The 13,353-nt window shown below is 46.7% G+C and overlaps 1 protein-coding gene across 3 annotated transcripts in view; it reads left to right on the top strand.

Annotated features, from left to right (window-relative positions):
• The first annotated feature begins 903 nt into the window (after positions 1–903).
• Positions 904–13,353, top strand: part of USP22 (ubiquitin specific peptidase 22) — a 175,483-nt gene continuing 163,033 nt past the window's right edge. The window contains exon 1 of one of the 3 annotated variants that reach the window (XR_006572291.1): positions 904–1,197. Coding sequence is in view for 2 of the 3 variants with exons in the window: in XM_044978788.1 (XP_044834723.1) it covers positions 1,072–1,197 (126 nt within the window). In the remaining variant the exon portion in view is untranslated. The remainder of the gene's footprint in view (positions 1,198–13,353) is intronic. The other 2 variants (XM_044978788.1, XM_044978787.1) reach the window with 2 other exon arrangements.

A 13,353-nucleotide genomic window follows, 5' to 3' on the forward strand; every position in this document is an offset into this window, starting at 1 on the left:
CCTGTGTGTAGGGCAGAGCAGCTCCAGCGCCCAGCCTCTACCCCCTCCCTCCCCTTCCTTTCAGGAAATCACTGGGGTAACAGAGAAGCTGCAGGGATAAGCGGATATGACAGCAGCTCTGCCCCGCAACGCAGCCTGATGTTGTGGGCGGCTCCACCCCGACACTCCTTTCAGCCAATCCCTTTAGACCTCTTCCTCGCCACGGGAGACCTGCGGCCAATCCGGCCGCGCTGATTGCAACACTGGCCCCGTCTTGGTCTCCTCATTGGTTTATTTACGTTGTCCATCATCTTGTCAGTGCCCGCCTTCTCCCGCGGGGTCATGTTGGATAGGGCGACGCGCCAATGAGACGCCGGAGGAGGCGAAACTCAGGCCCGGAGTGACAGGCGTCCGACCAACGGTCGCGCTCCTTCGCCAGGCTCCCGCCCCAATGGTGGCGGGGCAGAGGGGCAGGCCAACACCGCCCCCTGCCCCTTCCCTGTTGGTCGGTCCCACTCCGGGCCTGGCGGGCTAGGTTGAGTTCGCAGCTCGGGCCATTAGGCGCTGCGGGGGGAGGGGGGACGATTTAAAGAGACAGACGCGGTTGGCGGCCGGCTGGGGGAGCAGCGGCGGCGGCGGACGAGCCCCCTCCCCCTCGCGGCAGCACCTCCGCCGCCAGGGTCTCCCCGAGCCCCACCGCCTCCCAGCGGCCTCCATGAGTTAGCGGCAGCGGCGGCCACTCTGGGGGCGGCAGCGGCGGCCGCCGCCGCCTCCTCCTCGCCACTGCCAGCCCCATCTTTGTGCGCTGCCGCCCGGCCGCCGCGCTTTGTTCGGAGCCGGGGGGAGCCCGGCCCTCGGGGCGAGCCGCTCCCCGCGCCCCGCTGCAGCTCGCGGGGGCGGGGGAGGCCGCGCCGCCGGAGCCAGCCGCGGGCGGCGTGAGGGGGCCGGCGCCGGCGCCCCGGAGCCTGGGAGCGAGCGAGCGCGCGAGCGGCGGCCCCGTCCCGTGTCCGTGCGGCTGCGAGGGGGAAGGGGCCGGCTCGCTGCCCGCCGGCCCGGCCCGTCGGCGGGCGGATTGATGAGGGGGGGTCGGACATGAGTCCGCCGGCCGCCGGGTGCTGCCATGTGACCGGCTTCAAGGTGGAGAACTGGAAGCAGAACCTGCGGGCGATCTACCAGTGCTTCGTGTGGAGCGGCTCGGCCGAGACCAGGAAGCGCAAGGTACCGGGGCTGGGGGGGAGCGGCGCGCCTCCCTCCGCCTCAGCCCGCGGGAGGGGGGGTGGCAGGGCCACACCCCGCTCCGCCCAACCCAGCGGGCCCCGGGCCCCGATCCAGGGGGGGCTCCACCCCCGCCCCCAGGGGCCCGCCTTGCTCTCCCATGCGGCGGGAGGGGGGTGTCCCCGGTCTCCTATAGCGGGGAGGGGGCTGCCGCGCCGCAGGGGCGAGGGGGTGAAGGGACAGTCGGGGTCTTGCGGGCAGGGGGAAGCGCCGTTCAGCCCCCCACTGAGCACGGAAGGGGAAGCAGGGGATCCCCTCAAACACCTGCCCTGGGCGGAGGGGCTGGGCTGGTAGGGGAGGCTGCCGCAAGGGCTTTCCTCTCCCATCCAGGGGAGGGAGGCTGGGCCACGCGCCGCCGCCGCCTCCCAGGTGCTGGGGGGGGGAGTGAGGGTTTCCCGGAATCAGGCAACTGCATTGCTTGTCTGCGGGGGAGGGAGAGCTCCCAGGGCAGATGGGCATGGCCGGCCTGCAGCCGAGCTCTGGGCTCTGGGAGGCAGCCTCCTGCAGTGAATAGGCTGCTTCCGATCAGGGTCTTGTACAGTAAGTGACAGGCTGGGATAAGGAAGCTGAAAGGGAGAAGTGGATCTTCACCCACTGGTAAATTATTAAATGTAGCTACTGCATAGGCACTTAAGCCGATAGAGTCTAGCGTTTGGGAAGCATGGGATACAGAGACTGAGGCTTGTCCTGCATCTAATTTATGGAGCAGTGGGAAAGGAGAGAGGAGCTTGCAAATCACGCTTGCACGTAATGTGTACTTAGAAAAGGCTTAAAGACACAATGACTGGAAATGCGTCTGCAGATTTGTATGCCTGTGGAATGACTTTTTTATGATCAAATGCATCCACTGATAACAGAATCAGGAGATGATTCCTAGTTTGGTGTGAGGAAAAAGTGCATGTGTGTGTGGGGGGAAGAATTGAATCAGTATTTATACACAGCAAGAGTGAAGATACTTTGCTCTTGCACATGTATAGAGAATGTACTGCAAAAATAGCATAATGAATATATTGGAGAAGACTGATGGAAACATTTGTGTAAAACAAGTCAATTACTACTTAACTGATATTTAAAAAATTGGTCATGTACACAGATATGTTTCTGGAAGATTGATCTGTTAACTGTTAGTAGATTCTCTTCCTCAGAGTAAACTAGTTCTTACTCAAAGTGACTTTGCAGATTTCTTTCAGTGATCACGTTAATGACTGAAAAGGAGACTGCAACAACAACTCAAGGAGTAAAGCTTGTTCTTCAAGGCAGCAAAGATGGGGCCTAATATTGAAGCAATCAATTACCTGTCTTGTGATCATAACTTATTTTCATTTGATTATTCAAATCACTCATAAAAATAGAGAATGAAAGACAACATTCAGAAATTAGATATATTAAAAAGGCTTATAAAGGACAGTACAACTTGTGTCCTGTCCAGCTTATAAGATTTTTTTTTTCAAAAGGGACAGCAAATGGGACACTTAACCACACTTATATATTTAGTAAAAATATTTAGTCATCTGATGTTCAAGCAGTATTAAATCTAGCTACAGACATATTTGAATATTTATGCTCCTCTTGTCATTGAATGTAGCCTAATGCTTTAATAACAAACTTTTTTGTACCCTGCAATAATTTTGTGTTAAAGGGAGGAAAATAGGCTGAAACATGACTTGTTATATGGGTATAATGGCTTAAATGAAAACATACATTCATGATAGTTATGTCTAGTATATCGTGAAAGACAAAAAGCAAATGTGAGGTAGAAAGACTGACCAATATCAGATAGTGAGTCTTACTGCTAGAGTGAAAAATTTGTTTTGATTAACAACATGAATACTTCTTGCCTCTTCACATAGAAATTATTTTCAACAATAATTAAACTAATTTTGAATGAGTATTCTAGCAATTGGAAAATAATTCCATATTCGTCTGTGGTATGTTGCTATGAATGTGGCATAGCTTTGATGTTAAGAATGTGCCCCTCCATGGATGAGAGTTCTATGTCTGAATCCTGATCAATATGTAGAGGTGGATAGAAAAATGACTTCAGAAACTGGACCTTGGTTTTCTCAAATTATGTCACTGAGTTTTCATCAGAGAGAATTTCAATCACAAAATCTTCTTCGTTTATCGCTGTAGAAAAATCATGCAAAATCACAGTCAAGTTTTAGATAATGTTTTCACCTCTTAGCTCATAGAGCCGAGAAGCGAATTAATTGAATAAACCCTCTCTTGGTCATAAGAACCTACCATGAAAACTGTCTTGCACAGTTGGTTATCCAGTGATAATCAGTCTGTCATTCTTTAGATTTCTCGGACACTATCTTTACTTTTTGAGTGTTGAGTCTTAAAAATCCAGATAGCAGTAGAAACTACAGGGGGCAGAAACTGTCCATTTCTGCTGCTTTACTAGGTTACTTATACTGTGTGCTGCATTATGTTTTAAAAGACCATTTCAACACTGCTTGCCTTTTGCCATTTGTTTCCAGTCTTTACTCTTATTTCTTTTACAAATATGCTTATTTGGTCTTAAACTCTTAATCCAATACACTCTACATTTACAGAATATTAAGTAGAACAGCTAGAATTTTAAAGAGGTAGCTTTCTAAAGAATCTGAGTATATTTCCTGGTTATGTTTTTAATCAGAAACAAGCAATGGCTATAGCTTGTTATAACTGATCAGTCTTGGTGTTGGGCCCCTTGTCTACAGACTCCTCAAATATTTTTGTGGCTTTTGTCTACACTAGTGTTTTTTAGCCACTAGCATAACTGATGCATTTGCACCAGTGCAAATCACTAGCATAGACAGGGTACATTAGTGTAAGATTACTCTGGGGCAGATGAATTGGTGCAAATCACAGTTTACACCAGTGTACCATTTCTGAGTTAGTGGTTTGCACTGGTGCAAATGAATCAGTTTAGCTATGCTGGAGGCAAAACTCCACTGGAGAGCAGACCTGGCTGTCAGGGGTTTGAAGAATGCAAATAAAAGGTGGGGAGAAAATCCAAAGAAAAATGAGTCTTTGTGAAGCTGTGTTGAGTGTGATTGAACATGTGAACTAGGTCTTTACACTTGTCTTGAATCAGGATCTTAATGAGGAATGAGAGAGGATTCTGTGTTTGTATATGCTTGCGTCCTGGATATCTGCATTGGTAATTCTTGACTAAACGGGGGTATGATGATCGCTGTCCAGTAGTAATTTAAGATGTCTTGAAAATCAGACTTGAGCTAGGGTTCTGTGGATGAAAAAACAGCAGATTAGTTTCTGTTGAAAGGCATACAAGCTTCTGTCAAACCATTGTTAGATAGTTCATAAACAAATATGTGGCCAAGTGACTTCACTGACAGGGATAGTGGGTGAAATCCTGGCCCTGTTGAAGTCAGTGGGGCCTGGATTTTCACCCAATATATTTAGACCTGAAAAAGATCATATTTATAATTAAATGGGACTCTACATAGGTCCTTTAAAAGGACATGATCTGTTATCGGCTCCCCAAATCTAACTTTGTGTTAGTGGATGAAAAACAAAATAACTGACTAGAAACAAATGTGAACAGACCAATCCATTTTTTGTCCAGTCTCAAATGCATAAAAGTGAAATGCCTAAATGATGAAACATAAGTTTAAACTTCAGTAATGTTTCTTGGAGCTTTAAATTCAGTGTCTATGGGGGAGGCAAACACTTAAAGCCCTGCCTGAAGCTTTAGCTTCGGGTAAGCAAATCTTTCTGCAGTGCTGAGAATCCATCTTGAGTGGGGGTTGGATTTTTGCCCCCAGCCAGTTCATCATAATCATATGCTTGGATGTTTGTGGTTTGAGCAGTTAGTGTGCTAAGTAGGGGCCTTCCGAACTTAAGGAACAGCTGGACCCCAGCTCTGGATGGGCAGGGCTGCTGGACTTTGCAGGTAAACATCCTATACTGCCCTCCCCGCAGTCCTGCAAGGCTTGGTGTGGACTACCTCTGTTCTTTAGGCAAATACCATATAATAAAAATTAAGCTTGTAGCTGTTTGCTTGGCCACAGTCATGTTGTACGTAGGGTCCTATTTGTACTCTAATGTATGATTGTTTCACACTTATGCTGATCAGTCAAAGCATAACTGGCAGTCAGGGGCCAGGCACTGTTGTTGACACATACGTCCCACCTGGGAAAGGTTTCCAGGCCCTGTATCTCTAATCCAGATAATTTCTCTTTAATCTCTCCCAGAGCATTAACTCCTATGTATTTAAGACTGCAGTGACTTTTTTCTCTCCCTAAGGTTATGGTTAGGGAATGAACCAATTATTGCGCGTATACTGGGAGATAAAAGCTGTATGTTCTCAGCAGTAGATACTTGAGTTCACAATTCAACTCAGTTTCTATTAAATCCTTGTTCTTTGAGTGGCCTCTGCACATTCCAACTCATCGCATGCTCCAGCAACGTAGTTCTGAGGATGGGGTGTTGAGTAGCACACTCACTGCTCCTCACTTCACCGTTCCTGAACACTTTGAGAGAGAGGCACAATGGGAATGGGTGTTCGAGCCACCTCAGTTCTTTCTAGATGCAGCAGCAGATGGACCAGGAACCTCTCTGAAGACTCAGCTCCATGGAAGTTTCAGGATTATTGTAAGAAATTCTATCTTATTTTCTTAAACATGAATACACTTTTTTTTAATTACAGTAGTTCTTAGGGACCAACCAAGAATGACTCATCGTTGTGCTAGGCATTGTACAAACAGAGTAGTAAATGGAAGAACTTACAATCTAGATGGACATAGACACAGTGTGGGGGAAGGGGTATAACTAAGGCTAAGATTTTGTCATGGATATTTTTAATAAAAGTCAGGGATAGGCCACAGGCTTCCATGAATTTTTCTATATTGCCCGTGACCTGTCCATGACTTTTACTAAAAACATCCATGATAAAATGGGAAGGGGCTGGGCAGCTGCATGGTGGCTGGGGGCTCAGATCTGTGGGGTGGTCCCCCTGCCTTGCTGCGGGGTACCCCTGCCACCCATGGTGGCTCGGTGCTTGGGGGCCCACTGCCTCAGACAGCAGGGGTGACTCAACTCCCTGTCACTGTGGGAGGTGGTGGGACCCTGCAGCTCCCAGCCGCTGGGGCGAAGTCATGGCGGTCTTTGGAAGTCACGGATTCTCTGACTTCTGCGACCTCCGTGACAAAATCGTAGCCTTAGGTATAACATAGTGAACAACGTGATGGACACAAACATCATGTGAGTGCCATGATTTTGGGGGGTAAGTTTTTACTTAAGAAGGGATAAACTAGCTGGAGAGAGATTGGAATGTATGTGAGGAGGACAGGGTAGGTATGGAATGAAGAGACAGGGAAGGGGAAGATTGGAGCAATCAGTGCTGGGCAGAAAAAGTCCAGTCAACTGTAGAAAGCTCTCTGAATGTCTAAAAATCTCTGGCACCTTATAGACTAACAGACGTTTTGCAGCATGAGCTTTCGTGGGTGAATACCCACTTCTTCGGATGCAAGCATCCGAAGAAGTGGGTATTCACCCACGAAAGCTCATGCTGCAAAACGTCTGTTAATCTATAAGGTGCCACAGGATTCTTTGCTGCTTCTACAGAACCAGACTAACACGGCTACCCTACTTAAAAATCTCTGGTTTGACTGCTCCTGCTGACTGGAGTATCTGGGGCTGGCTTCCTCTCTGCAGGTTTCCACCCAAGGCTGCGTGGTGGAGGCAGGACAGGTCGTAGTGCCTCCAGAGTGTGTGTGTGTGTGTGTGTGTCCCTGTAAAGTTCTGAATTCTAGGGGGGAGTGGCCCCAGCTGGGCCCCATTTTACCTCCCTCATCCCAGTGCAGCAGTCCCTTCTCCTCCTGCTGACTGGTTCCTCTGCAGTTCCTTCCTCCAAGCCCCCACAAGGTTGCACCTCAGTGCAGGTTTACAGATGCTATGGCTGATACGAAGGCAAAGAGGCCAGGATTCAAGGTAGGTGTCCTGCTATATTTCCTGGATTGGATGCCCATATGAGGCATCTAGCTTGCTTTGGGAAAGGACACTCTCTCCTTTGCAGTGTGGAGTATGTGGTACTTTCTCCCCAAGAGCTCATAAAGAGCATCAGAACTGGCTCCAAGCCTTACTGCTTCAGGAGGCCAAAGCTTCAGTTCTGTAACCAGTGGATCCATGAGTCAGACTGTGGCTAGGATTGGACCCTTGCTCCTCAAGGAATAAAAAACACAAGATCTCTCTAAAATTTCCATCCTCTGTTCCTGGAGTGAATGCAAAACCTCTGGTACTGAGGGTTCCTGAGCCATCAGATCCTAGTTCCAGATACAGTGGGTCCCTACAGGTATCTGCCTCTGTTAGCAGAGCCAATCCTAATGGGAGCATCCTTTGGGATCAGACTCATCCCATTCCAAGTAAGAGTATGGTACAAAATACTGCTCCTATTAGCAGGGCCAAGCACAGTTCTGGGTTTCTGTCCTATCCCTTGAGGTCAGTTCCAAAGATACCCTTGGAACCTAGGCCAAAGGTTAAGCCACAGGGCAAATACTTAAAGAAGGGTCATTCCCCTAATGTAACAAGCAAAATGGCTCTGGGTGTTGGTTCTGACACAGTGTCATTGGTATCTATAACAATATTTGTCCAGGTACGTCGCTTGCATTTGCACTTAGAATCTGAGATGGAGGTTATGCAGATCTATATATCCCATGGTCAGAGTGTTAAAGGGAATAAAAGAAAAGCCTCAGGGCCACTTACTGCTGTAGCTTCTTCAAGGGTGGAAAGACACAAGATCATGGAGCAGATTCAGATTTCCCCAGACCTTTTACTCTGTCTCCTTAGAACTCCTACAGGCTCACCAGGAAGTTTGTTTTCCCTTCTTCTGTTTTAGGAATGCCAAAGCCACTAGCTTTCCCCTACTTATTGCCTCAGATCTGAGATTAGAGCCACAATCTGGTATTAAATCTAATGGTGACAAGTTAATTTAGAACCTCTGTTCCCATTGCTGTAGAGAGTGGGAACTAGAGCAAGCACTACACAGATACTACACACTGTTCATATAAACAGACAATAACCTCACTTTATTCGGTACTAAGATAAGGAACCTGGCATATTTGTCAACTGCCCTCCCTTGGCCAGATGGCCTTATTGTCCCCTGTCTAGATGTTATGTGGACATAGATCCCTGTAAGGATGAGTTTGTTACCTCCTAGAAGTCGGGGTAAGCCTCATACACTGGATACAGTGCTCCCAGATCGGTCTACATCACCAGGGTATAAAGATTTGTCCCAGAGAAGCACTCGTAGGAAGAATTGATGGGAGCAATTGAATACCAGGACACTGATCTGGAGCCTGATGGTCCAAGGTTTTCTAATATAGGAGTTGCAACAGCATCTTCCTTTTCTGAAGATACCATTCATTTTAAAGTGGAAGCTGTTTTGACTACCATTTCATGAACGATCCTATCTAGATATCTCCCGACATAATCTGGTGTTTAATAGTCTGGGGTTCTCTTCTAACAGCAAGATCACTGTATGATCTCTGTTTTCAACAACTCTTCTAAACCAGCCAAGTCTAACCAGGCCATTTTAAAGAAGATATGACAAGCTTTAACAGTTACATATGAGGGATTTCCCCCGCACACCCACTTTCAACTCTCTGGTGGTTGCTGCAGTTCAGAGGACAAAAGGAGGCTAAATACATTTTGCACAGTCTGACAGAGGGCAAAGATGTGGACACTTTGAGCGAAGATTCTCCTCTGCCTCCCTAGACATTAGCATTTCAAAATTATCAGGTTGTAATGTCTAGATATTAGTATCATCTCTAGGAGAAAATGGCTTTATTTAAGGACCTGCCTAAAGAGCAAAGGAAACTGGCTAGAGCCTTAGTAGCAGAAGGACAACTAGTAGATAAACACTAAGAACGTCATTTGATTTATCAAATACTGCAACAAGAACAGAAGCTTCAGCCATCACTAAGATGACATGCATGGCTTAGCGTCTGGTCTTCCTCCTGAAACTAGAGCAGATATGAAGGTGATAGTTTCAGGGCAAGGGTGGATGAAATCCTAGAGAAGATGGGCACTAGATCAACAGGTAAATTGCTAGGAATTTATCAACCATCAAGGAGACGGTTCGTGCTTATGTTGTGTCAATATCAACACCAGCAACCTCCTGCTCAGCTGCAGCAGCGGAGAAAGAGCTTGAATCTCTGTGCAAAGGACAGACAGACCACGTTCTCATCCTCTGCTCAAACCTTAGACCACAAGTTTGACATGAGACTTAAGCCATTTATCTCCCCGCAGGTAGGGATCGATTTTTTTCTCTTACAACAACTGGAGTACCACCATCACAAACAAATGGATCCTAGAAACAGTACAGAGAGTTTATTCCATACAATCTGACACCACCCATTTCCCCTCCCTATTCAGAGACCCCTCTCATGAGAACCTCCTAAGAACAGAGCTTAGCCCACTCTGGGAAGCGGGAGCCATAGGGGAAGTTCCAAGGGGATTCTATTCTAGATACTGTACTTTGATTATAAAGAAGAGTGGAGGCTTTCATACCATCTTAGACCCAAGAAAGTGAAACTCTTTCAGAAAGTTCACATTTCCTCCCTCTCCACGCAAGATTGGTTCACTTCTCTTCATTTACAGGATATGTATTTCCAGATAGCTATCAGGCCTTCATATTGAAAATACTTCGGATTCTGTATGCGGGGGGGAGTTGGCAACCATTGTTATACAGGGTCCTTCCCTTCAGCCTTTCTGCTGCCCCATGGGTATTTACAAAGTGCCTAGTGGTGTTGTCCATGAAGCTAAAATGGCATGGGATATACATACCTTATTTAAATAACTGAATTGTGAAGGGATCCCCACAAAAAAGTCTGTCCAACGGTGACTTTCATGCTCCCTGTTTAAGAGCTGGGACTCAGAATACATTGAAAAAAGTCACTTCCTACATAAAGAATTCCCTCTTAGGCAATTCTGGACTCTCAAGCAGGAAGAGACTTCCTTCCAAAGGAACAATTTCTGAAAAGTATATCAAGTACACTGAGACATCAAGAGAACGTCAACCTGACAGTGTTCTTCCTGAGACTGAGGGGGCCTCGTGGCCTGAGCTACAGGTGCAACCTCCTGTGAGGTACTCAACATGAGAACTGTACAACATTGTGTAGCAAACATTATTTGACAAGATCTTGAAATGAATTTTCCCAAGAGAAGGGCTCCTATCCCTCATGATGTACACAGTATCACAGTGTCCTTAAAATGGAAGCATCCAATCCACCAGCTCCAGCAGCAGTTACCATCGATGCTTGCAACTTGGAGTAGACAGTCCACTTCAGACATCTAGCAGTTCAGTCACTGGAACCACTTGGAGAAGCTATATATCAACATAGTACACTTGAGGGAAATTCGCTGGATGTCAAGTCAGTCTACCTTATCTTGCAGGTGAGGAAGAAATAAGTGTTATGGACAACACAGTAGTATATAATGTGTGAACAAGAAAAGAGAATTTAATTCCAATCAGCTGTTGAAGGAAGCACTGGGACTGGTCTCCATCACACTTACCCCATTTCCCTGAATTTAGCAGGCAGAGATGACAACCTATCAGATCAACTGAATAGAGACACAAGAACTGCTCAAATGGTCTCTAAAGACAGCGACAGATGAGATACTTGCTGTCTGGAGTTATCTGGAAATAGATCTGTTCGCAGCAAGGCACAATGTCAAGTGCTCTGGGTTGTGGTCAAGAGCAGGAGAAGACAGTCCATTTTGGATACATTCATACTTGTCTGAGAATAGGTCTCCTTGGTGCCCTTTCCCTGTTTTCTCTCATCTAAAGAGTAATAAAGGTTAAAGCAAGGCAAAGCCTTTAATGTACATTAAAGTAACTGACTGCGGTCTTGCCCATGCTGGGGCAATGGTTTCCTAGGGTGCCCAGATGTCCTGATTTTATAGGGACAGTCCCGATATTTGGGGCCTTGTCTTATAAAGGCACCTATTTCCCCTCTCCCCCACATCCCGATTTTTTTTTTTACCCTTGCTGTCTAGTCACCCTAATGGTTTCCAGACCCCTCTCTTGCCTTTTGACCACAGAACTGCTGGATTTATCCCCTGGACTCTCATTCATTGCACTTAACAATATGAGCCATATGACAGAGATCTAAAGAGATCCTGTTCAGAAAGTGCAAGATGTCTTGATAAATTTCCAGGAAACAATCCACTTGCAAGTGCGGTCACCTCAAGTGGAAAAGATTTCAAGTCTGGGCGTCCAATAACATAGACCCAACTTCAACTCCACTCCAGTTATGGTAGGCAGTCATCACCAGAATGCCCCCTCGTGCCAGGATGTGTGGTTGCAGGGGTTTTCACTCTAGTGCCACCGTATCCAGGTTCCCCAAAAGTCAGCTGCTTCAGTGGTCTCGCCCTCTGGCCAAGTTACGCTCCAGTCCATTCGCCTTTCAGGGTTAGCAGAAAAGTTCAAAAATAAGAAAACCCAAAGTCTAGTGTCCTCTAACACCGATCCTTGGCCTCCATCTGGGACTCAGTTCTTGGCTTTTCCACTCCTGATCGCTGTATTTCCACTCCTGGTCTGGGGAGGAGGTTGGGGAACCCAGGCCCTGCCTTCTCTTGTTTCCAGCTCAGGGATAGCTGCCTTCTTCAGACAAGAATTCCCTTCAGCCCTCCTCCTGGAGCTAAAAGCGTGGTTCAGACAGGTAGCATGCTCCTTAGAGCAGGAGTACCCCCTCCCTCCCCCCAGCTCTCCTCCTTGAAGCTGGAGCTGTGATTAAGGCCAGCTGTAGGGCCTTAGCCAGCTTCACCTTCAGATGGATCTTTTTTTCTGCAGGGTTCAGCAGGCCAGCCTTCTGCTGATGTCTGCTCTGTGATGAGCATATATGCTAGTTCCCTTCCCCTGGACAATTGGGATGTGCTTCAGGAAGGGGGAATCTTGCCATGCCCTGCCCACTATGCAAGGCTTCTGATCTCGGACCCTTAAAGAGACAGTAATGGAGTTCCTCCCAAAAACTACTTATTCCTAGGATTGTTTCTTCTTTCCTAATCTTTCACAGGTCTTTGAAGATAAGACTGCCCCAGAATCTTAGTTATGATGCAGTGTCAGATGACTGGAATGGGCTGACCTAGGCACCACTACCCTCAAGGGGACATACCACCCCATCACACCAGTCTGTACTTGAATACTTGCTTCACCTGTAGTGTTCTAATCTTTCAGCTGAGTCAGTTTAGCAGCCATATCAGCTTACTGCATAGTAACTGAAAATAGGACTTCGACACAGTAAAGAGACTTACGAAAGTCTAGTGAACATCTGTCCACCAGTCAAAGATCTAACTCCATCATGAAACTTTATTCCATTTAGGGAGCCTCTGCCTGTTTGCTGTTTCACCTGTTTGTTATGGCTATAACATCTGCCATAAGAGTAAGAGAACTGCAAGCACTGATGTCTGATGATCTTTCAGTTTTCCACAATGACAGAGTGGTTCTCCCTTGCTCCAAGGTGGTAATTGATACCTATCTCAATCCATTAATCTGCCAATAATCTTTCCCAAGACCCCGTGCTCATTGAGTCCAAATAAAACCTCACATGTTCGATGTAAGAAGGACTTTCGCTTTCTAACCTCTTGGGTTCTGTTTAGGTAGAAAGTCACCAAATCTTTTTATTTCATATACATTAAATAACAAAAGACAGAAAATTACTTCAAACTATATGAATTGGATTATGTATCAACACGTGCTTCAAATCAGCCTCTGTCCCTCTCCCACTAGGGGTTAGATAACTTTCTCCAAGAGCAAAGGTGGCCTTCTTGGCATGCCTCAAGCATATTTGGATTGTAGAAATTTGCATATCTATTGCTTGGCGTTCTAGTCATGCAATTTACAAAACAGTCCTAGCATTCTGACCAGATGCTTACTTTAGTAGAGCACTTTTCTGGTCACTGTTCAATTAGGACTCCACGTCCCACCTTCCTCAGATGACCGTACTATTTATCAAACTACCCCATGAATGGGAATGTGCAGAGATTACTTGCCTGTAACTACAGTTCTTCGAGATGGACTTTGCACATTCACACTCCTCATTCACCTTCTCCTCCTCAAGTTCCATTTATAATCTGTGACCTTATGAGTAA

The sequence above is a fragment of the Mauremys mutica genome, chromosome 11 (assembly GCF_020497125.1).
Source record: "Mauremys mutica isolate MM-2020 ecotype Southern chromosome 11, ASM2049712v1, whole genome shotgun sequence".
Taxonomy (NCBI): domain Eukaryota; kingdom Metazoa; phylum Chordata; order Testudines; family Geoemydidae; genus Mauremys; species Mauremys mutica.